This window comes from Protopterus annectens, chromosome 1.part1, assembly GCF_019279795.1.
Source record: "Protopterus annectens isolate FY-2018-M chromosome 1.part1, PAN1.0, whole genome shotgun sequence".
NCBI classification, from domain to species: domain Eukaryota; kingdom Metazoa; phylum Chordata; order Ceratodontiformes; family Protopteridae; genus Protopterus; species Protopterus annectens.
Genome location: NC_056726.1, coordinates 332,369,920 through 332,395,076, shown reverse-complemented (window position 1 = coordinate 332,395,076; position 25,157 = coordinate 332,369,920). Strand labels below are relative to the sequence as shown.

The 25,157-nt window shown below is 38.7% G+C and overlaps 1 protein-coding gene across 12 annotated transcripts in view; it reads right to left on the bottom strand.

Moving 5' to 3' along the window:
• The window catches only part of TCF4 (transcription factor 4), a 2,211,973-nt gene that overhangs the window by 70,459 nt on the left and 2,116,357 nt on the right, over positions 1 to 25,157 (bottom strand). For 8 of the 12 annotated variants that reach the window (XM_044074967.1, XM_044074939.1, XM_044074975.1 and 5 more), the window contains one exon: positions 6,510 to 6,672. In XM_044074967.1, coding sequence (XP_043930902.1) covers positions 6,510 to 6,672 — 163 coding nt within the window. The remainder of the gene's footprint in view (positions 1 to 6,509; positions 6,673 to 25,157) is intronic. The other 4 variants (XM_044074948.1, XM_044075001.1, XM_044075018.1 and 1 more) reach the window with 1 other exon arrangement.

Sequence of the window (25,157 nt, the reverse complement as noted above, 5' to 3'; positions counted from 1 at the left end):
AATCATAAAGGCTGAATATGTAAACATTATACGCATTCGCTTATTAGTGTTTTTTGAGCTTGTACTACAGTAATATACTATACCGTTTTGTACTTACAGTACCTTGCTTTTATTTTTCTTGTTTAATGTTAATCAAAAACATTTTTACAAGTTTTTTATGCAGTTCAATTACATGTTTGATTAGCCAAATAGTTTGATTATCTGAACTCTCCTACGTCCCAATTAGTTCAGATAATCAACTCTCTACTGTATTAAAAAATGGACTTTGGAACTGTGGGAAATGTTTCCAGATCTACTAATGCCACACTATACACTCTTCATTGAGAACAAGGTTATCTATTATCGGTTTGGTGGGTTTAAAACTCAGAATCTAAACAGCCTCCTCATACCAAAATATCCAATCTACAAACTGTAGATCACAGTGCGTGATAACTTTTAAGAAGCATTCCAGTCAGTAGGAACGTGCACATAAGTACTGAGCATGTGCACACAATAGTGCCATTTTGAGTGAGCAGCCAGAGTGATAGCATGCATGTGTGTAGTAGTCAGTTAGTTCATTTAAGTTTAATGTTCCTGCCATCCATCCTGATGTGTCTGTATGTAATAAACTACTTAAATGAACACCCAAGCCTCTTCATCTTATTCAGATGAACAAGACAAAGCAACATGGTGTCAGAATGGGATCCAGAATCACAACCATGAGGCAACCAGTTAGAAGTGGAGGAATATACAGGAGTGGATCATCCCTACTGCTCAAATGACTCGCAAACAGGTCAGAAACAAACTCCAGGTACTAAAACTGGCTTAAATGATTTTTCCCGCTACAAATATAAAACAAAGCACACAGAAAGCTCAAAATGAATTTCTAATTAAATAAAATGTCCTAAACTGCGACATATTGATAAAAAATATTCAAAATAATTACGAAAATGCTTGAAACAATATTCAAATAGCATAAAATGTATAAAAAGGGAATATGACCATAGTTTTTCACTATGTACTACTTTTTTACATTAACTAAGGCTATTTACAATATCCAAAGTGGCAAAGTGTTGTACTCCTTCCTTACCAGACCCATTATCGAGTACAATGCCCCCTTCGGCATGTACCTTGCCAAGCACATGCAGCAGTTGGAGAGACCACAGAGGTTTCTGACCAGGAAAATACAGGGTCTCAAACACCTATCCTATACAGATAGGTTAAAAGCCCTGTCCCTCTACTCAGCCTCATACAGACTGCTCAGAGGTAACCTGTGTCTGACATACAAGGCCGTCTGAGACTCAGCCTTGATGGAGTTGCTGCATATCCGTAAGTCAAACTCCACTCGTGCAACTTTCACGCAACGTATCAACCTGGTCTGTGACATTAATAGAAGTTGTTGGTGGGATAGATTTGTGTCCCAATGACTCCTCCATCTGTGGAATAGATTCCCTCTCCATGTCAAGCAGAGTACCTCATTAGCCCTCTTAAACAAGAACCTGGACGACTGGATGGGAAACAGAAAATATACCCCTGGGATCCCAACTGTGTCCCTGCTGGGCAGGGAAAACAGATGCTGACTTTGTGGGAGCATGGGTGAATTTCTTGGCTAGGCTTATAAAGGCCTCTAGCCAATAGCCTAGTATCATCCTATGAACATATGATCCTAAGTGTCTGCAGTATTTCAGTGCAGTTATTTCACATAGTACAGCCATTTCAAAGAATATTTTGGAAAGTACAGTCTTTCAAAGAGATTACTGTCCATTTGAATATTATTACAAGTACTTGGTGTGTGTGCATGTTCATAGATAATTATAATGGCCAAGATTGCATTGTGTTTTATTATAATTTGCTGTCACGGCAGAAGGATTTGGCAGACCAACTCTGCTTGTGTTTGATAACAATACTGCAGAAAATTGGAGAGTGTTTGAGCAGGAATACGATATTTTCATACAGGCTGCGTTTTCAGACAGAGACGCATGTACAAAGGCATTTATTCTGCTTAATTTAGCTGGTTCAGAAGCCATATACAGAGAGCGTTCATTTGTGTATGCACCTGCTGTGTTTGCAGGGGAGGGGGAGAACCGCCATACCGTGGTACAGGCTGAAATGCGGGAAGACCCTGAATGCTTAAAACATAAATTTAGAGAAATGTGTAACCCCCGAACATATATTACAATGGAAAGACACATTTTACACAAGAGATCAAAAGCAACTTTTGCAGCATATATAACTGATGTGAGAAATAAGGCTAAAATGTGCAGATCTGGTGATTTAGGAGATGACTTGCTAAAAGACAGGCTTGTGTGTGGTATTAATAATGACACAGTGAGAAAGATTTTGCTTTGAGTTAGCGATTTAATGTTAAACAAGGCCATTGAGATTTGTCAGATATATGAGCTTACAGAAAGGCACACAAGTATGCTTACAAATGAGAAAAGCCTTTCAGTACATTCAAGAGCAAATGTAGATAGTATTTAGCATGAGGTTAAAAGATGCAGGGCCACTTCAGCAAAACCCAGAGCAACTTTAATAAGGCATTTGAATGCACACAGCAAAGCACAGGGGTGGCTCAGCAAAACCTGTAGCTAGTGTCATAGTCAACTATCGTAATTGAGGTGGAAATCATGAATCCAAACAAGAAAAGTGTTTACCATTTGTTCAGCAGTGTCATTCTTGCAATAAGTGGAATCATTTCAAAAGGTTTTGTAAATCAAACAAGGCACATTCTTTTATTAAAAAAGAACATAAAAAGAGGCAAGTAGATCAATTAGAAAGCTGCAACCCTATTTTTTATGTTGATGGTGTGTCAGTGCTTGGTGAAACAGTCAATGCAGTAGATTTATGGGCAAAGAATGAAATCTTTTGCACTGTTCTGATTAATGGGAGTCCGTTTGAGCTCAAAGCAGATACTGGTTCAAAGTGCAATGTTATGTCAGCAGAAACGTTTGCTAAAGTAACAGCTGCAGAACAGCTTGATATGACAAAGTGTACGAAGCTTGTTACTTATGGTGGTGAAGAGATTCAAACTGAAGGCTCAGTCGTGCTTTCATGTTACTCTGCTGGGAACAGCTATGACTTGCAGTTTTACGTAGTCAAGAGACACATGTAGTAATTACTAGGCCTCAGAATCAGTTTGAAAATAGGAATGCTTTCATTTAACAGAGAAGTCCACCATGTAAGCTTGAGTAAGAAAAGCTTAAATTTTGCCCAGACTATCTTTTCTGACTATGCTGATATTTTTGAAAACAAACTACACAAACTCCCAGTTTACTCCATAAAGTTAGACCCAGAGTTCAGCTCAGTTATCAGACCAGCATGGAAAGTGTTAGTAGCTATGCAGAACAGAGTCAAGGCTGAGCTAGATAAAATGGTGCAGCTAGGTGAAATTTGTCCAGTAGAAGAACCAACTGAATGGGTATCTTCCATGGTAGTAGGGCATAAGAAAAGCTTAGATTATATTAGAATATGTATTGATACATGAGACTTGAACAAAGCATTGAAAAGGCCTCATCATCTTATGTGTACTCTCAAGAGTAGTCAGGAAATCCTTCTAAGTGGCACACCTCATCACAAAAGGTTTCTCATCCAGGAAAAAAGAGGTCATTGTTCCCCTCTACTCGTCACTCATTAGACCCATTATAGAGTACAACACCCCTTTTGGTATGTACCTCACAAGACATCTACAACAACTGGAAAGGCCACAGAAATACCTCACAAAGAGGATTACTGGCCTCAAGCAGATGCCTTATGCAGACCGTCTTAAAAAACTCCAGCTTTACTCCGTCGCATATCACCTACTCAGAGGCGATCTCTGCCTAACATACAAAGCTATGTTCAACCCAGAGCTGTTGGACATGCTCCACCTAAAGAAATCCCAATCCCTCCGAGCTACACGCTCTAGGGACCTAAACCTTGTCAACACAATAAACATAACATGCTGGAGGGATAGATTTCTGTCCCAGAGACTTCCCATACTCTGTAACAAACTACCTATCTATATCAAACAAAGCTCCTCATTAGCACTTTTCAAGAAAAATCTTGATGACTGGATGGGAGATAGGAAATTCACCCCGGGGATCACTTCTGTGGCTCTGCTCAACAGAGGCACAGGAAAATAATTTTCTTGGGTGACGAAAGCCAGGGTACCGTTTGGCTAGGCTTATACAGGCTCTAGGTCCAATAGCCTAGTACCTACCTATGTACCTATGAACATTGGGTATGCCATTCGGAAGATACAGACTTTTAAGAATGCCATTTGGAATAAATTCTGCCAGTGAAGTCTTTCAGCGTGCAATGGAACAAATGTTTTCTGGCTATCCATGTGCTACTATAGTAGATGTTATTCTAGTAGAAGGCAATGGTGAAGTGAAACATGACAGAAACCTCAAGAAAGTTCTAGAAAGAACATGTGACGTGAATCTTAAGCTGAATCCTCAGAAGTGCAAATTTAGGCTACAAGAAGTTACTTATGTTGGTCATTTGTTTACCATTTCAGGCTTACAACTAGATCCTTCCAAGCAAACAGCAATTCTTGAGATGCCAGCTCCAGATAATGTCCAAGCCTCACCATGTTTTCTTGGTACAGCCAACCATTTAGGGAAGTTCATTCCAGATTTAACCCAACTTTCAACACTGTTACGAGAGCTGACATGCAAAGATGTAACCTGGTCCTGGTCAGAACAACACGTGCAGCAGTATTTTTCATATAGAGATGAGATTTTGTCAGACAATGGTATCATCATGAAAGGTCCAAAAGTGATTGTTCCAAAGTCCTTACAACAAGAGTATATTCAGATCTTGCATCGTGGCCACCTAGGAACTGATTCTACCAAAAGAGGGAGAGAGGACTAGTATTTTGGCCTTCCATGTCAAAAGATATTGAGAAAGTACTTTCATCTTTATTCTGTTTGTAATAGAACAAAACTGCATCAACAAAAAGGAGCACTTCAGTTAAGCCAGATTCCTGAACTACCTTGGTCGACAGTAGCCATAGATATCTTCGAGTGGAAGTGGCAACATTACTTGGTGTTAGTTGACTCTTATTCAAATTGGTTTGAGACTGACCTACTTCCTAACCTAACATCCAATACTGTCATTACTAAGTTGAAGAGACATTTTTCTGTCCATGGTAGTCCACACAGAGTCATTTCTGACAATGGTGCACAGTTTACAAGTGAACAGTTTAAGAAATTTGCTGAATCGTGTGACTTTGTTCATATTAAGAGTAGTCCTGAATACCCTCAGTCAAATGGCTCGGCTGAACGAGCAGTTTAAAGTACAAAACAGCTGTTAGAGAAATTCAAACGTGACAATACCAATGTTTTTCTAAACATGCTAAATCTCAGAAACATTCTTCGTGATAATCATCTTGGTTCATCTACCCAGAGACTTATGTCGACACAAACCAGAACCACATTACCAATCGGTAGCAATTTATTGGTTCCATGTGCTAAAAACCACAAAGCAGTGAAAGCCCAACTGTTGAAAAAGTGTTTGTCCCAGAAGTAATACTATGACAAAAAAGCAAACAGCTCAGTTCATTAAAAGAAGGAGAGATAGTGAGGATGCAGACAGCAAAAAGTTTTGATCACATTGGATTTGTGAAAAGTTTATGCCAAGAGCTGAGATCGTACATTTTGGAATCACAAGGAATGGAATTTAGGCAGAATTAGAAGCATTTATTACCGGTGTCTGAGACAGTGTTACAGCATCTTGCCTGCAATAAAGACTCTAATTCCCAGAATGACTTGTCCGATGTTCCTGTTCCAGAGGGCATTTTGTCAGCAATCCCTGATCCTGAGAATATCCCCAAGAGTTCTGAAGAAGAACATTCCCCAGTGACTGTCCCTGTTGCTAAGCCCAGTCCTATTACATTATGAGATCAGGATGTATTTCCTGGCCTAGTTCCAGATACACGGCAACCTGGACATGACTGTTGTTTTGTTTATTATTGTCTGTATAACTGCAAGCCTATTCAAATGTCACTGCCTACACGAGACAGCTCAGTAAAGAGGGAGGATGTAGATCAGAGTGTGTGATATACCTTTAAGAAGCATTCCAGTCAGTGGGCATATGCATATAAGTACTGAGCACGTGCAAGTAAGAGTGCCATTTTGAGTCAGCAGTCAGCGTGATAGCATGTATGTGTGTAGCAGTCATTCAGTTAGTTTGTTTAAGTTTAATGTTCCTGCCATCCATACTGATATGTTTGTATGTAATAAACTACTTAAGCGAACACTCAAGCTTCCTATTCTTATTCAGATGTACAAGACAAGCGAAACAAACCACACTCACTACTTAACTCTGGCTATAATTCAGAGGGCTAATGAATTAATGCTGTATTTACTGTAATCAATGCAGTTTAAAAACACTCTACAAATTTAAATTATTTTCCAGCAAAGGTTCTGGGGCTCATGATAAGAAGGCTTTACACCTCTAAGCCCCAGTTCTTTTGCCACTACATTCTGTTCACTTCATCGAAATCCTGTTAAGGAAGTAAATGAAGCGACACTAGTAGATAATGTTACCTAGATCTTGACCTAGTAATTGATTTGCTATCCTTCTTGTCGTCGTCTAATTTCTTCTCATCAGATGACTTCGTGTCTTGAAGATTCTCGTCTCCCTCATCCTCAGATTTAATTTCAGAGCTTCCAGATGACATGCTTTGCCCTTGTAATCCACTCGACATTGCTGTCAGACAAAATTGAAGCAAAGAATTAGTAAATGCAGGTAAGGTGCAGATGACACAGAGTGATGCAATACGTACTTACTTTTCTAAACTCTACTGTGCTTCTGAATGTTATTATTCAGCATTTCTGCAGGTTCGTTCATATCTGTCTGACATTCTTAAACAGCAAGCTGAGTTTGCTGAAATGAATGTCAAAGTAGAGTTGTGTGAGCTGACACAACATTAACATTTTTTAACACACTATTAACCATTAATAGACATTCAGGTGATAGGCTCATTGCCACATCATTCATAATCTCTTTGACAATAAGCAGAAGGTGGATGTCACTCTTACAGTCAAAACATATTTACCAGTCAAAATGACCCTATGGGTACAGGCTGAAACACCATGCAGTGGCCACAATCAGTTGTCTGGCTACAAAAAGGATCAGCTATGCACCCAAATCCATTCCTTTTTGGTGCTCAAAAGTGGTATATGCAGTTATGGTACCAAAAAATGCTCTTGGAGAAGGCAAAAGGGTCTTAAAAGCTTGATGAAAGATAAGAAAGCATGAAGTAAGTCCTTATCTATTAAAAAGTACCCAAAGAGTATGTTGTACAATCTAGAGTGTTTTCATCTTAATCAAAGGCTGTCTTGTCAATAGTCCACTGACATAAAGTAACTTGCTAAGAGGACCGGTTTGTCATTGGTGCTGACTTGCTGAGATCAGTGTCATTAAGAGTCTTCACTGACCCAGTAACATATGTGTTGATCCTAAAAGGGAATCATGTCAGTGAAAAGACTGAGGTGGTACTCCCACCTCGGTACTGGGCAACACCAAACAACCCCCGACATAAACATAACACAGTCTGTACAACCTCGAAAGACTTTCTCATTCCAAGCACACATTGCCTGTTGATGTGCTTCAAAGACTTGGATCAACTTGAAACTTGAGGAGACACTCTGCTCTTAGCACTGCAATACAGCACCCTGCCCCAAACAATGTACAGCACTGTCTGTGTGATTTCAAAATGCTTCCTTCTACTAAGCAAACTTTCTCATTGTAAATGTGCCCTTAGTTGACGGCAGTGTTCTCTTCCCTTCATATAAATGTATTAAAAATCGACTGTTGCACTTCATTTGTGGTACTGGACTCCTATTCGTTGTTTGGTTTGGTATCAGTCGCTTTTTGTTGATTATCTTCATATAAATGTACCTGACTTCGACAAGGAAAATGCCACACCCAGTTAGCACCCTTACATACAGACGTTCTCCCAATCATCACAAGCATACAGCCAGCAAGTTTGTATGCTGCATGAGTGTCATTAGTTTCCCCTGGACATGGAAAAATGCAGCATCATATGAATACACATACACACTGACACACACAGAAACACACATATACACACACACACACACACACACACACACACACATATATATATATATATATATACATATATATAGATAGACAGATACTGATATATAGATATACATAAATATATATATATATATATATATATATATATATATATAGAGAGAGAGAGAGAAAGAGAGAGATGGTATTACTGAGACTATCCATATGCCTCTGCTCCCAACAACAGGGAGGAAATTTTAGAGTATCAGGCAGGCAGGTACACTTAGTACCAGGCAGGTACCCTCAGCTCCCAGCTATAGGTGGAGAGTCTAGAGTACCAGGCAGGTACCCTCAACTCTCAGCTATATTAGGAAATTCTAGAGCACTCTGCAGGTATCTATAGCTCCCAGCTATATATGGAGATTCTAGATTACCAGGCAGGTACCCCCAGCACCCAGCTATAGGTGGAGATTCTAGACTACCAGGCATGTACCATTATCTCACAGCTATAAGAGGAGACTTTAGAGTACCAGGCAGGTACCCTCATTTCCCAGCTATAGGAGATTCTAGAGTATTCTGCAGGTGTCCATAGCTCTAAGCTACAAATGGAAATTCTAGAGAACCAGGCAGGTACCCTCAGTTCCCAGCTACTTGAGATTCTAGAGTACTCTGCAGGTGTCCATAGCTCCAAGCTACAGATGGAGATTCTAGAGTACCAGACAGGTACCCTCAGTTCCCAGCTATAGGAGATTCTAGAGTACTCTGCAGGTGTCCATAGCTGCAAACTACAGATGGAGATTCTAGAGTACCAGGCAGGTACCCTTAGTTCCCAGCTATAGGTGGAGATTCTAAACTACTATGCAGGTATCCATAGCTCCCAGCTATAGATGAAGATTCTAGAGTACTAGTCAGGTACCCTCAGCTCCCAGCTATAGGTGGAGATTCTAGAGTACTATGCAGGTATCCTCAGCTCCCAGCTATAGGTGGAGATTCTAGAGTACTATGCAGGTACCCTCAGCTCCCAGCTATAGGTGGAGATTCTAGAATACTGTATGGGTATCCTCAGGTCTCAGATATGGACAGAGGTTTTAATGCATTCCTTGCAGGACATGTGAAGCAGTATCCTGTTCTTCTTGCAGACTGGACTTCAGGTGTAACTTATTGAGAATATGTCTGCACATGACCAAGTAGCACACTCACAAATCCTGTAGAGACATCTCTAAAGAAGTTGCAGTGGTAGCTGCCGATCTTGTGAAGGGAACACTAATCTCCCTCCCTTCATAACAAAAAATAATTCAGCAGTTAATCACTTAGAAACGGTATGTTTAGTGACAGGATGACTCCAGTTTTCTCTTTATGAAAGTAACAAACAGACTGAAGTAATGCCTGAAATCTGTACTAATCCTTTTTTGTAACAACATGACACATTGAAATGTGCAATAAAGCATACTGCAGCAAAATGAATTTTACAGTGTATCACAACATCCCCTTATTTACTACAAACAATAGAATTGTACCATTCTGTATGATGCTTGTTGACTAATTATATGAGGTAATATTCAGTTGAAAACTGTACAATGCACTGTTTTTGTGTGCTAACATAAACACAACTTAAAAAAACAGCGAAGAGCTTAAAAAGGGGATATGCTCCTTTCTGACGTTTACACACTCCCATAACAAACTGATTCATTTATGACCCTATCTGACTATGTGCAAATAGGATATGAAGTATACATTTTATTTCTGTCATTCTTGTCTATGGAGCATACTGCAGAATGAATTTCTACAGTGTCACTCAGAATTTTCTCAACTACCTTTTGCAAATGTTGTTCATTCAATCACCCCCCCCCCAACCCCCACCCAGGGGTGGTGTTGGTTCAGAAAGTACCATGTCATGAAGCTAGGTTCTATTGCACCATATTTATTGCCATTTTGAGATTATGTAGTAAAACCTTTTGGTTCATTTAGCTTTTGTACAATCTTTCAGGCGTACCAAGTTTTCTTCTTGTGGGGTAAGACTCCCAACAAGTAGTTCAGGGTAGAATGGTAAAAGGTCTCTGCAACTATTACTGCATGATACATTTTCACTTTTGCCCATCTTGATACTAGTTGAAGTCAATGTTCTTTTCTTCCTGGACTAAGATGACATAATGAAAGAGTTATGGCAGGCCTACCAAACAGCAGTTCTGCAGGTGATGGTAGTTTTCAAGTCCATGGGAACTGCTTTGACATTTAGCAGGTCTTATTGTGTGTTGCCTCCACATTTCAAGGTTTTCTTGATTACTAACTTCGAGTGTCACATATGTTTTTTGATAAATTTGTTACCTTCTAGGTAAGGAAGTGAGATTATCACATGTTTGATTACCCATTCCACAGTGAAAAAATACTCAACCTCCATAGCAGTTTCCAGTGTAAATCATCATTTGATAAGGTCTTCCAAAGACAGATATGCAGATCTACACTGTTTCCACAACTGCTTGGCATGATCCACTCACAATGACTTCATTAGCAACTAAATATTTGTCATCATATACTAGAGAATAGTTCTCTAAAAAGATCAGAAGCATATTAGCTCTGTGGTTTACATGGTACCTTATGTAGAACTGAAGGTTCTCTTGTGTTGGCATTTTGACGCTGCAGCATATGTACATTTTTGCACTGTCATCAATAATCCTCAACCATTAAACACTTTCTCTCACAAGACCTTGCGTCTTTCTGTAATTATAGCCAAGTTTTAAAGTGCATTTATTGTAATCTGGCAGGTGCAGCATATACATTGGTTTAACAAAATATTAAGACACAGTCTGTGGCCTTGGCGGCCTTTCAGTAGTTGCTTCAAAATGCCTTCAGTCACTCTCTCATGGATGACTATCTGTCCTTCTTTAAATATAATTCTAGCTTCCATACTTGAAAAACCAGCATGTATAAGTATTTTTTGTAATTCTTATGTATCCCTCCAGGCTATGCTTGGAAGATCAAGTCCTTCCGTGCATTAAGTATGGAGCCTTTTGAGGTTACTGTGTGCAAAATGTCTTGTTTCTCCTGGGAAAAGTTGATAATTGCTGCAGTGTACATTTCTGTATAGCTGTGTCCTACCTCAGTTCCATCTGCATGCTCACCCAGTATTTTTCTTGGGTTATGCATTCAACTAAGGGTATCTATCAGGACTCTGGGATCCAGTTCAATAAATAACTCTGTAATTATATTTATGTTTTAACATATATTTGTTGTAATCTGACAGGTGCAGCATACATTAATGAACATGAATATTAAAATGCAATCTGTGGTCCACTGTAACAAAGAATGACTTGATATAAAGGTACGTGTGCTGATGTCCTACTCCAAAAATGATTCCAAGCATTTCATAACATCAAAATATTACTGTTAGTGATTTAACTCCAAAAGCAATCAGCTTATGGTTCTGCACCAAGGTTACACTTAAAACCTTTTACTGATGCCTTAAGAGTTTGGCTTTGTGTTGGACTGTAATATATTAAACAGGCATCAAAAGTGATCAGTAAATTCAGTTCTACAAAGAATGCTTGGTGGTGAATGTAAATGTGACTGTCCAGGGTACTCCCTTACTCAACAGACCACATAATATGCATGTTTTCTCCACAAATCCTAGTACGCAAGGAGATAAATAACTGATCTGCGTAAGTCATCTTCATTTTAAAGATGCATCATTTTATCTGTGTTTCTGACTTTATTAGGATCAGGAATAAAACCATTCCTTGTATAAATATTTCTGAAGAAAGAAATGGTTGCTTTTCTTTGCATTTTTTTCTATTAAATACTTCTTGTATTTTCCATGTTTTTTTTTTTTTTTTAGATGTAACTATCTAGAATTGTGTTATGATCTTGTCAATAGTTATGCTGACCATGTCATGGAGACATTCAAGGATTTCACCAGTCCCGGCTTGGAAAAGGACTTGGGTCACAGTCAAGCTTAACACATGTATATCCAACACTACCATCAAAACAGAGTCCAAACCATTATTAAAAGTTGTGATTTTTCATTAAGGTGCCTTGACCAATAACCTGCTTTTATGCTGAATTTGCTGAACACTTTTGCAAATGTTGGTTTAAACTCCATGACTGCTGGAATCTTTTGTGGGCATCCCTTTAGTTGCTGAGGATCTAAGTGTATCCATAAGGAACTATTACTTTCAATATTAAATACAAAGCTGAACCACAAGTCGTACATTCTCCCACTTTTCAAAAAACACCAAGTACAAGTTTATTCAATTATAACTGCAGATTTTCCTTGATGTGTGTGTGATACATTTTTGCCATTGGCCAGTAAATGGTTTTGCACCCAGTTGCAGAATGAGCATGACTATTCTGCCAAAGCTAGCAATTTTGTCAAGCTGGTTTACATATGCCTTCTTTATGTTAGATGCATCTTTGAGGAGCATGTGTTTCCTCTGAGCTTTCCCAAGGTTCACATTTTGAGAATCTACAATTGTATGAATACTAAATGTTATAAATTCTAACATTTTACATGTGTATAAACCAATTATAGCTGGTCCTGGTACATCCTCAGTATAAAACTTAGCATCTATCCAGAATTCTTGTTGTAGTATATGACAACTATGACTCCAACTCAAAGACTTTCAACACTACTGTAAAACGTTCATTTAATTCTGTGCATGACTTAAGGACTCATAGATTATGTATTGAGAATCCATATATTTGTTTAAATATGCATATCAGAAATGCATCCCCTGTAGCCCTCTTGAGTCAGTTTTCAAAAGTATATACTTATCTCCTGGGTTGTAAAGTGGTTTTACATCCGAAGTGTACAGGCCTCATCTTGGTCTGATTTGGCTTTGCATCAGTGCTATTCACATACTATGCACTAATGGTAATGGAGTAGAAGCGCTTTTGGTAATCACCATCCTCACTGTATCATCCATCATCAACATGTGACTCACCCTTTTTCTTGTGACATGATTTGGGATTGGCTTATGTTTGCGACTTGCAATATGGTGGACAGGATTTACTCAGTTATGGCTTGCAAACTGTCTGACATTTACTAGCTTTGCAACATTCTGCTCAATGCTTCTTCATACCACCTGCAGGGAGAAGAAACATTTTTTGCAGGGTAACTGCTTGGCTTGTGTATCGTGGCACATTTCTGGCTTGCCCTTTATTTGGTCATGACATGTACAGTTTCTGGGTGAGTCAAGGTAAGGTGATGTAACAGTTCTTTACAACCTGGCATACCTTCATATTTCTTAACTTTAAATCTTGGGCTATAGTCAGTTCTTGACTGACCTTTTCTGTATTGCATTAAATAGACTATTCTAAAGTTAATACTTATTTTCAGCAGACTTTCAAAGAAATTTCATAGCTCTGCTCATGCCTGTTTTCCTTCTTCCTTGATGCCACTGGCTTTTATTCACTCTAATCTTTAATTTCCAACATCTCAGCATAATTTCACAGCTTGTTAAACAGTATCTGTAATCTGCTCATGTTCATAACAGAGTCATCTTCTGATTGATAAAGACATGACTAAACTCAAGATCCAAACCAATCATTATCAGTAACTGAGCAGGCATTCAGAGTGATGATACTGGTGCCAAGTTCACAACCCAAACTACCTTTCAATTCATTAAGCGGGTTTTTGAATTAATGATTTTATTCACAGTTATGTGAGTAGGGAATGTATGTCTCTCATTCTGAGAACATATCAACGCTGCAAACATGAAACAATAGTGAAAACTATATCACTGTAAGTTCAGCTCTTTACCTCTATTTTTTTGTAACACTGTGGTACATGGGAAAGTCCTATTCCCTTCATTTTTACAGCATATTACAATATTGAGCAATTTGCCTATATAAGTAATTTCTCTGTCATGTCTCTCAATTATCCAGATGTTTGCAGAATATCCAAATTTTTGCCTCATATTTGTGGCCAGTTCCTCATAAAACTTGCGGTTTTCTGGCAAATCAATGAGGACTGAAGTCACTAAATAATTATATACATTTGAGTTTCAGACTTCATATCCTTCAGAACATGCAGTTGAACACAAATCCTGTTATTCTGGCAACTTTCTAAGTTTATAAGAGCAATATTTAAAATCTGTCCCTATTTTTGCCCCCCCCCCCCCCCCATTATCTTAGGCTTTGCCGAGATGTCTTGCACTGAGAAGTTGAGAGGTATATTACTTCTCTATCACCATCCTAAGCAGGTGCTTCCAGATATCTTGGTGACCTGAGGTGAGCATCTACCTTTTGAATACTATTTTCCTAGTGATTTGACAAGCTAAAGTGGCAGAAACATACACACAGGGAGAAAAAGCAAATGCATGAACCTCTGATTGAATATCAGGTCAGGCCAGCATTAAACATTTAAGTCTAACAGGACTGAAGAACTAGGCAAACATCAGGTTCTGAGCTTTTGCTTTCACACTAAAGATAAGCTCTGGTCTTTTTATAGAGGTATGAGTTTCAACTACCAGTATTTAGATTTTTAACTTCCTTTAAAACAAGCAAAACATCTAGAGAAAGATGGTTATTAGAAATTCATCTGAAAATGCATAGTCTGTTAAATTCGGGGAATTTATATTAGGGTACAGAAATCTCCTCTTTGTTGAGACAAATGTGGATTGTCAAGGTTACTGAAGGAACCACCAACATCTAAGGTGAAAGTGTGACCCAAGACTGAATGAGCCACCCATGAAGGTATGGAAAATAACTTTGTCCTTTTACTTTTAACTTTTAGCAGTACTCTTTGGATCAGAAGAGTTATTTAAAAAAAAAAAAAAAAAAAAAAAGCATACAAGAGGTCCTAAGTCTGAATTAACTGAGAAGCCATTAGTTACTACCGCATGTACTTCAGGAAGTCTAGAACAAAAATAAAATAAGAGACAAACAGGTCCACCTTAGTTGCCCTACATCTTTGTCAAGTTTAGGAAATGTGTTTGCCAGTTGCTACTTGTGAAAGAATGACATTTCTCTCCTTAGATTGCACATCACACTATTCTGTTTGCTTAAATCAACTAAAGGTAAAGATTCGACTAAATAATCCAAAAACAATCACAGCAAGACTGCAGAAATCAAAAGTGCAGCTTCCCCCTTTCTATTAATGAATTACATAATGGCTGGATTATCACAGTTTGAAGACTTTACTGTCTGAGACTTATTGAAAAGCTATTATAGCTAGTAGAATGGTAACAGCTCTTTGAGGATGACGTGATGTTTCACATCAGATGGAAATCATTGGACCTGTATTTTTAAGTCCCTTGAGTGATTTCTCAAAGCATAATCTGCAGCACATTTCAACAATATCTGACTTCATGCTGAATCAACAAAAGGCAATCTTTGATCTGGTTGTGCTACCACAACAATTTCTTTAGCAGAGCTGGAATCAATGAAGTGTGAATTATAGGGACTGTGCTTTCTGAATCCAAAGATGGCCCAGAAACCACTATAATTTTTTCATATGACATCTAGCTTTGGGTACCATGAGGACAGATGCTCCAGAAAGCCCTTGCTGTTAAATGTGTTTGTTGAGAAATATGAGAAAGTAATTCCATCATCAAATGAATACTGATATGGACAAGAAATGACACATATTTCTTTGTTCAAAATGGCTTCTAAAATCTCTGCTTATAAAGGGAGTTCTTACGTCTGATAACAAATTCCTAGGCTGTGAAAGCACTGCAGAGTTCTCTGTATTGACTACTGTGCAGTCTTCACAGACTGGACTTGTAACAGGTAAGTAAACATTTAATGAGATAAATATGTACTCTCTGAAGCCTCAGGTAAAGAAAGACTGATGCTAGACATCTGGCATGTACCCTTGGGTTCAGTGGAACCTCAGAACATCTTTTGCTGGCTTTGTGGATACCAATATTAATAAATCATCCTTTATATTAAGGTTACCATTTTAACAGCCCTAATGAGAAGAGGGGAAAAACTGCAAATGGCAACATACTCAATTTATTTGGCTTTGTGAAAATATTTGGTTGTGAAATCTAGTCCTAGCCTCCAATATTTTTCTGGCTTTGTCTGAATAGGTTGATATAGTAGGTGTTTTTGAACCCCTGCTTGCAACTGGCCTTTTAGATGTCTAGAACTGTTCCTGGAAGTGGGGAATGGCAAACGATTCTACATTTTACATCATAAAAGACTAATTCTCTTAACAATTTTCTTTTGATAACAAAATATGAATTCTTCATAAATTTAGAGTACCTTCTTCTTACGGGTTGAGGATCCAGAAAGGCAGCAACAGATTATGGTTAATGCCACAAGAATGGCCTTTCCTGTGGAGGGATTAGCTATTGTCACTGAAACTGTCTTTTCTTGTATAGCTGTTACATTCTCTGCCATCTACAGAATGGCTAAAACCTGAAAATACTATTTCAACAGTATTTAAGAATTGGGGAATGAAACATTTGCTTTGCGTTTTCCATTGCCTTGCCCTTTTCCACCAGCCATTTTAACATTTTTTTAGCGAAATCTAAATTAAAAAAGGTTCTATCCAGACGGCCATTGTCTTTACCAGACAAAGCTATACAACAACATGGCTAAAGCAAAAGCTGTAAAAACAGCTCTCACATTCACATCTGATAGTTGCAAATGCAACCCTTTCTTTTTTGCAGCCTGACCCAGCGTCACCATATTTTTTAACACAGGTAGCTTGACGGCTAAAGTAGTGGGTGTGTTTGTTCTCTGCCCAGGTCTGTCCAAGGAGTTTCACTACCATTAGGAAGAATTCTTAGATCAACAGCTTTTGTCTGACCCCTTAGGAGAGAAGTCCATAGCACCAGGGCCAGTTACTGTTTTTTGTTTTTCTTTACAGCAGTTTAATGTTTTATTTCATCTATCCTGTAAAAGCAACTGGGTTTTCTTGGGGCAGGTAGCTGAAAAATAAATTTCAAAAAGAGCTAAGTAAATGTCCTGAAATGTTTTAAACATTAAGACTTCTTAAGTTATTTAGACTCCAGTAGCTTTATCAGTTTAGTACAACTAATCTCGGAGGGCTATTTAAAATGTTCTTTCACAATTGATAAAGTATCAACAAATGAAATATATCCTCTCCTGCAGGGAGCGTTTGTTTTCAAAATCTGTATCAAGTCCATTGGGAATCTGATCTGCAATGAATAACGCAAAACCTTATCAAAACTAAAAGAGAAAAAGAAGAAAATTAGGCCTTTTTCTTTTAATCTCTTTTATGCTACTAAGATGGAGGATTTAGGACTGCAGAAACGAATAAAGACTTGCTGTACTAGCTTAAAATAATCCAGCTCAAATCTGGTAAATACAGAAGCCTACACTGATGTCTGACAGACCCAAATTTCATCCCCAGCTGAATGAACTGCAGGCATTCAGATACAGGATAGGCAGTCCCTTGTATGGATGTTAACCCCCCACACACACACACACACGCAAGTAGCCATTCCCCAGATATCTGCACTACAAAAATGTTATAAAGGAGGAGTGTATGAAACATAAACAGCATCCAAAGTTATTAAGAGGCAAAGGAAGGTTTTGCCCTAATTGGGGGTGGTAAAAAAAACTTTTTAAAAACTTAAAGTGCATCACTTTAAGGCACATTTTGACTGCCCCTTTTGTGATAGAAGCAGCCTACTCAACAAATTCTTGTGCTTGCAGAATTCCCTGTACAAGCAATGTGGTGGCACACTGGTAGGGGGGACAAGGGGATATCAAGTAGACACTTTCCTATACATTACAGGAATTAATCTTTGTCTGTGCACCAACTACTAGAGAGCAGACTGCTTCACTCAGTACTGAAGGTGCTCTCAGTCACCACCATCTGCTCCTGGGTGGTCCTTGAGGGAACCATCATCATTTTAAACTGTAACTACTCGCTCTTGCTCACTCCACTACATGATTCTTTTTCGATTTTGTAAAATTAGAAATGCAGGAGAGAAAGAAATAGCAGAAAGTCACAGAGGCACACATCTTCCACACAAGAAGAGCATATACATTTCTGGCTATCTGGGCTAAAGTTTTTCTTATTTTTTTACTTTTATTTTTTTGCAGTCTCCACCAGAGAAGTTAGCTTTGATAGTGTGCCTGGTATATGTGCTCCCTCCCCTTAAGATGGACACACCCATCTTCCCCTGCCAGGACCTCAAACACCAGAGCCAGTAATGCAGCCCAGGATATCTAGGTCATACTCAGGGTTTTATCCCACTGTGTCATAGTTTTGGATGACAAACTGTAAAACTAGCCAACTGCATATTTCTTGTAAGCATTCACTGTATATTCTATTCATGTAATGGAAGAACAAGTGTAATTAAAATGTTTTATTTTTATAATTTTTGTTACTATTGTATAATAAGTGCAATTGGATGGCCTTTGGTCAACTTGGTGCCCTAGGCAAAAGCTCTCCATAGTGCCCCCCAACACTACCTGGTGTCCCCATCCTAGTCTACCTACACCATCCAGATTACTGAAAAAGCGCCCCCTGCTACAGCGGCGCCCTAAGCGGCCACCTAGTTGGCCTATGCCTAAGGCCGGCTATGAGTGTAACTGTATACATGTTATTCTTTTCTCTTCTGAGTGTTATTTGCATGTGTATTGGCCACAGCCTCACTGCAGGATGGCAAAGTATGTGTGAAATATGCTTGGCACAAAAATACCCAGGAAGTGTCTCATTTCAGCTGCCAGTTATTCCAGGCTGGAATGATAAAGATCAGAAGCATGCAGCTACTCTCCTATAAGTAGCAACTGTGTGCCAACATCTAAACAGGCCTTGGTCGAGGCTGATTACCGGACAAATTAGCACAAACTACAACTGAATATTGTATAAGCATAACTGCATATACTAAAAGAAACCTGCTCTGCCTTACACCTATTATACAGCTTTATAGTGGCCTTAATGCTGTATTTGGACATGGCAAAACAATGACAGGCAACAGAAAAATGGATGGCACACATTTCAGTGGGGACCTGTGGTAACGGAATATACCACAAGCTCACATAAATCCCTAACATTTTAAGAAAGGTTTACCAATTGAATGCATAGTCACATTTGTGCTTCCGTCTCACTGTATTACTAATAATGTATCATTACTATGAAATGAATCATGACTTTCACATCATGAATATGAATTCCTTGGATATTTTACATAGCTGCCTTCAGCCATTTCTTACAAACCATGCATACCTAATGTATTTGTTTGGAATATCAAGATGAGCAGCATTTTAACTTGGAGATGCAATATCATTAAGTAAAACTAGAGCCAAAATAACAACACTATAGCAACATTATGCTTTGGGGGCAGGAGGTCATCTACCTTTGAAGCAAACAGCTAGCAACATTTAAATTTTAATAATATTTTTGAGTCAATACCAAAGTCCTGTTTAGACTTTGGCACTATTTGCTATGTGTAACTTAGCTCTGCCTTATATTCTTTACTAACATGGATACAACAGATGCAGCTCTGCTCTCCACAGATAATCATAGGAGGTTACTAGACTTTCGACCCAGAGGTCATTTCAAGCCTAGCCTTTTTATCCCAATGCAATACCATAGATATTCTAGTCAATACCCAGGATTATATTTAGTAATGACTGCCCATGTCCAGGAGTGTTGTGGGCACTATCCCCAGTAAGAATTTACTGTGCCCCATCCACTCGTCCAGCTTCCTTTTGAACAGAGTCATAGAGGTGCTCTGCTTTACATGAGTTGGCAGCCTATTCCAAAGACATGGCAGTCACTGGGAGACAAATCTATCCCTCCAGCATATCCTATTCAAGTCGCAGGCCATATTTAGATCCCTGGAACCAGCCCAAGCTTGACTGTTCAAACTGCCCAGTGCACTTCAGAAATGTAAAACTCCACTTGTCATGTACATGTTTAATATATGCAAACCAACGGACATAGTAAAATGTTGACAACATACCGATAAACAACAACTGACAAATAAGCCAGTAAACACTTTGAAAATGCCACAAACATAAATAGGCAACTAAATCCACAGACTCAGGTTTGCTAAATGTCCTGGACAACAGAATACCGGCTAGAGGACTGGTTTAGGTAGCCACTGTTCACTTAGCAAGTTTAATATTACTGTGCTCCTGGACTGCACTTTGCTTAGACCACGGGAATAGACAGTAAGGACAACAAAATACAAGGATGCCCAAACACTGGCACACACTGTACCAATATGCTATCATGTATGACATCACAGAATATGGACATTCAGGAGAAAGGTACAGTTTAAAAAAAATCCTTCGCATTCACCAAAATGGCTATGTAAAGAGATTTCCCCCAGTTCATTCCCACCCATATATGATACAGTGAATGTTCCCAACATCCAGGGAGGTTGCTGGTGGCCCTACTCCAGGGGTAAGCTGGATAGTAAAAGTAAAAGTAAATGAGCAAACAAAAAATGGAAGAGGCACCAGGAAACTTCAAAGGGTCAACAACCATACAGAACAATTTATTAATCAATAAAATAATTTTATGATGGAGTAAGTGAGGGCATTCACAAAGATGGTCAATCATATAGCATAAAAATTCACCACAGAAGGGGCTATACTAACAAGCTCCAAGACATTTCACAGATCAGCTGCTGATGGTGCAGCCTGTATGAGCAAACCAATGTAATACAACTGTACAACTGCATAAATACTGCCAGCGAGGAAAGGTAAATTACTTCTACAGATGTCCCACTCCTTTCTATATTATACACAAACTCTGATATGCAAAAGGACTCACTGGAAAGAGAACATACAAATATATGCCATGTAAGATAAAAATATGCATATTAGCACAAGGCATGGCAGGAAATATAACTCAGTTGTGCACAACATGTGTGCCAAGGCATGTGTCCCTTCACCTTCCCAAAAATGCTTGATTTGAATGCACTACACACTGATCAGACACCACAGTTATAATGATAATGAGATGCGAGAGAACACGCCCTGCAGGCTTCGATGCTCGACCGTTACCTGATTCCCAGGACTACCGCTGTCATGCTGCAAAATTCTGAGCAACACACAACAAAATGGTTCACACTGCCCACCTTGACCTGGCCAAGGCATTTGACACAGTGCTCCACTCGGCCATTATTGACAGACTCAAGAGGTCATGTACAAACATGTATGTTACCCAATGGATAGCCAACTAGCTCACAGACAGGACCCAGTAAGTCAGAACTGGGGAGTCCACCTCTAGAAAGAGGCTAGTCACAAATAAGAGTCCCTCAGGGATCGGTCCTTGAACTGCTCCTTTTTGGCATTTACTTCTGTGAGGAAAAGGCCAATGTCAGTGGTCTCTGGCTGACTAAATTTGTAGAGGATTGCAAATTAGGAGCTGTCTCTGAATCCCACACAGACACAAATGTTCTCCAGGAAGGGCTAACACAGACAAACAACTGGTATCAGAGCCATGGACTAAAACTAACTGCCAAGAAATGCATAATAGGATCTTTGGGAAGTCATCAACCCCTTGTAACTATCATATTGATAACACACCCTTTAGAGCTGACCCAGTTGTCAGGGGCTTAGGACACACATAGACAGTAATCTATCCTTTGGCCATCATGTGTCTGCAGTAGCGAAGAAATCATTCTATGTTGCACAACTTATAAACAAAGGTATGGCATCTAGGTCCAATGAAGTCATTGCTCCACTGAATTCAGTATTCATCAGACCTGTCATTGAGTACAATGCCCCATTTGGTATATACCTGACCAGGCATATCCAACAAATGGAACATACAATACTGGGCATAAGTAAAATGTCCTATGAAGACCAACTCATGGTCCTCTCCTTGTATTCTGTCTCCTACAGGGTGCTGAGGGGAGATCTATGCCTAGCATAGCATACAGGGCATTATTAGACCCCACTCTGATGGACCTCCTACATATCCACAAAACAAACAGCACCAGAATTACCCATTCTAAAGACTTAAACTTTGCCTGTGATATAAACACTGCTGGAGAGACAAGTATGTATCCCAGAGACTACCTTGTCTCTGGAACAGGCTGCCCATTCATGTGAAGCAGAGTTCCTCCCTAACCCAATTCAAGTGTAACTTGGACAATTGGATAGGGAACAGGAAAGTCATCCCTGGTTTGGCACCTATGTCTCTAATAGACACAGGCAACCTGTAAATGGTTTATTTCTCATGCCCCCGCTTGTAAACGTTAAATCTCCCAAGCCCCTGCTTACACTTATCAAGGGTACCAAAACTTCTCAGAGATTTGAGATGCATGGCTAGTCTTAAAAAGACTCGTGTGGTCATTAGCCTAGTAAACACCTATGAAACTATGAACAAGATGAAGTAAACTACATCACTGTTTAATATTTTATGAGGTAGAACATGTGCTTAAGTTGAGAGATAGCAAAGCTAGAAAGCTGGGTATGAATCCCATTATCCCCTGTTTTCAATGTATATGGCCCTAACTAAAAAGTTATAGCTTAGTGGTCTTGGACAAGCCTTGACAAAAAAAAATCCCACTTGTCTAAATTAATCTATTAGAGTAAAATGTCAACCCTAAAAACATATGTGGTATTCCTCGAAGTCTCAGAAAACCCAGTATGCAACCTATTCTGGGTCAAAAACAAAGTGAGCAGAAACCGCATTGTGAAGGGTATGAACTTCACTCTTTACATTATGTTATGCACCTAGTTCACTAATAAAAATCGAACTGTAAAATATGTGCTACAAAATAATAAAATAGAAAATAGTAGGTAGTCCACAGTTGAGTTAAAAATGGAATATCTTTTATTGAAACACACAAACAAGCGATCCTAGTTGAGTATAATGAAAAGCATCAGAAACATTCATTATTTATATATAATTAGGTTATTTGGAACAAGGGAATGGTTACAGAGGGGGGTTCTGTTATTAAACTCATTGCTTTAACCAAGTCTCCCTTCCCCCTTAACACCACAGTGTAAACTGAGACTGTGCTACATTAGAACTGAAACTAGATAGAGACAAATTAAAATATATAATATAAGAACAGCTTATTAAGGCTAGCCTACTAATCCACACTTTGTTAATTAAGAAACTAACACTAACAAAAAGACGAACTAATTAACTAATGAAAAGATCTACCACTAGACATCAGAATAAATTTTAATACTTACAAACTAAAACACTTTTAACAAAGATCAATTTCATACCAAATAAATACTTGATCAGGTTTGTGTGTAAAAAACATATCATGATATTAATGAACATGTGTATAAATCTACAAGTGAACACCTAATTAGGCTGAAAACCATAGCTATAACTGCTAAGGTGGAAATACAGTGAAAAATGTTAAAAATAAAGCAATAAGGTTCCATGGATCTGCTTAATTATTATTGTTCCATAAAAACCATACTAGAACTCAAAAAACTGCCCCACTGTTTAAAATAATATTAAAAGTGTGACATGGGACTGATTAATGCTGACATTACATACTAATAGTATATATGTTAATATTGTTATAAACAAATATTTATTTATTTATTTATTTATTTTATTTTATTTTACATTTGTTGACCGGGCTAGTCCGACTGGATACATGTCCATTTTCAGCGAAGGCCGGGGAGAAATGCTCCAAGATAATAATTCACATTGAATATTTAGAAAATGCTAGTTTCAAGCAGATTACAGTCATAAGCAATACCAGCATTTAGCACATATAGTACTAACTTATTATAAAACACTTTATAAAACATAAAATTATTTTCAAAGTTAAACATACATAACATTACATTCTGGTTTAAGACACACTGAGCAGCAGTTATACAATTGACCCTTCCTGAAATGGAGCGGTAGAAAAAAGTTAGAAGTAGTTGAAGGCAAGGCACCTAAGAAATAGACAGGTCACTAGTCGGGGGTTAGTGCAAGGACATAACCAATGAGTTTTGAAGTATTTCTTGAGTTTGTTTTTGAATTGAGTTAGTGAGGGCTCTAGGGTCAAGTCAGCTGGGAGTCTGTTCCATATTTTTCCAAAAGAGTTGGCAAACAGAGAGTCCCCAGCTGAATAGTTGGATTTGTATGTTTGAATTAGGAGTCTAGTGGATGATCACAGTGGCTGGGTGCTGGTATAGGGGCTGATAATATTTTTTAGTGCAGGTGTATTTTCTGGTTGGTAAAGGACTTTTATGTGCCACTATTAGCTGGTTGAACTGCAGTAGGCTTGGCAGTTCAAGCCATCGTAGACGATTTAGGTTATGACAGTGGTGTGTCCGGTAGGCTGTGGCAGTAGCAAATCTGGCAATGTGGTTACAGCAGGATGATAGTTTATTAAGATCTGTTTTGTTTAAGTTGGAGAATAGAGGTGAGGTGTAGAGAAGAGTTGATAGCAGATGAGAACGGGCAATTGCAGTTCTAGCAAGTGGGGTAAGGAAAGGTTTGATTCTGTAAAGAGAGCCAAGTTTTTTATTAATGGTTTTGATAGTTTGATTGATATGTATATCAAACTTCAGGTTGTTATCAACTATGACACCCAGTAGTTTAGTTTGGGCTTCTGGGGAGATGATAGTGCCATTGTTAGCAGTTATGTTGAAGGATGGCAGGGGGTCCTGCATGTGGGGGAGAAGACGAGCAACTTAGTTTTGTTGGGGTTTAGGATTAGATATTGACTGGACAGCCATTTTTCCAATTTATTGAAGGTATTTTGGGTTAATGTGAATAAAGTAGCTGGTGAGGTGTCAGAACAAATCAAGGTGGAGTCATCAGCATACTGAATACAGGTAGCATCTGGGATGACTGAATGAAGGCCATTGATAAAGATGGAGAAAGAAGGGGTCCTAGTATCGAGCCCTGGGGGACATCTAATGTGATGGGTAGGCGAGATGATAGCTTGTCCTGCCATAGAACTGCCTGTTGCCTGCCCTGCAGGTAGGATTGAAACCACTGGAGTTCATGGTTGTTTAAGGAGAAGGCCTTCAAGGTATTTATATGCATTCTGTAGTCAACCATGTCAAAAGCCTTGGATAGATCTAGAAAGAGTGCTGAGGATAGTTTGTTATTATTGCGGTTGTGGTTAATGACATTAGAGAAAGAGAGGAAGGCAGAAGTAGTACTGTGGTGTGGCTTAAAGCCATGCTAAAAGTTGGACACCAGCTTGTTGTGTGTGAGGTAGTGCATGAGTTGTATGTGTACACACATCTCCATAATTTTAGCTAGAGGTGACAGAATAGCTATGGGTCTAAAGTTT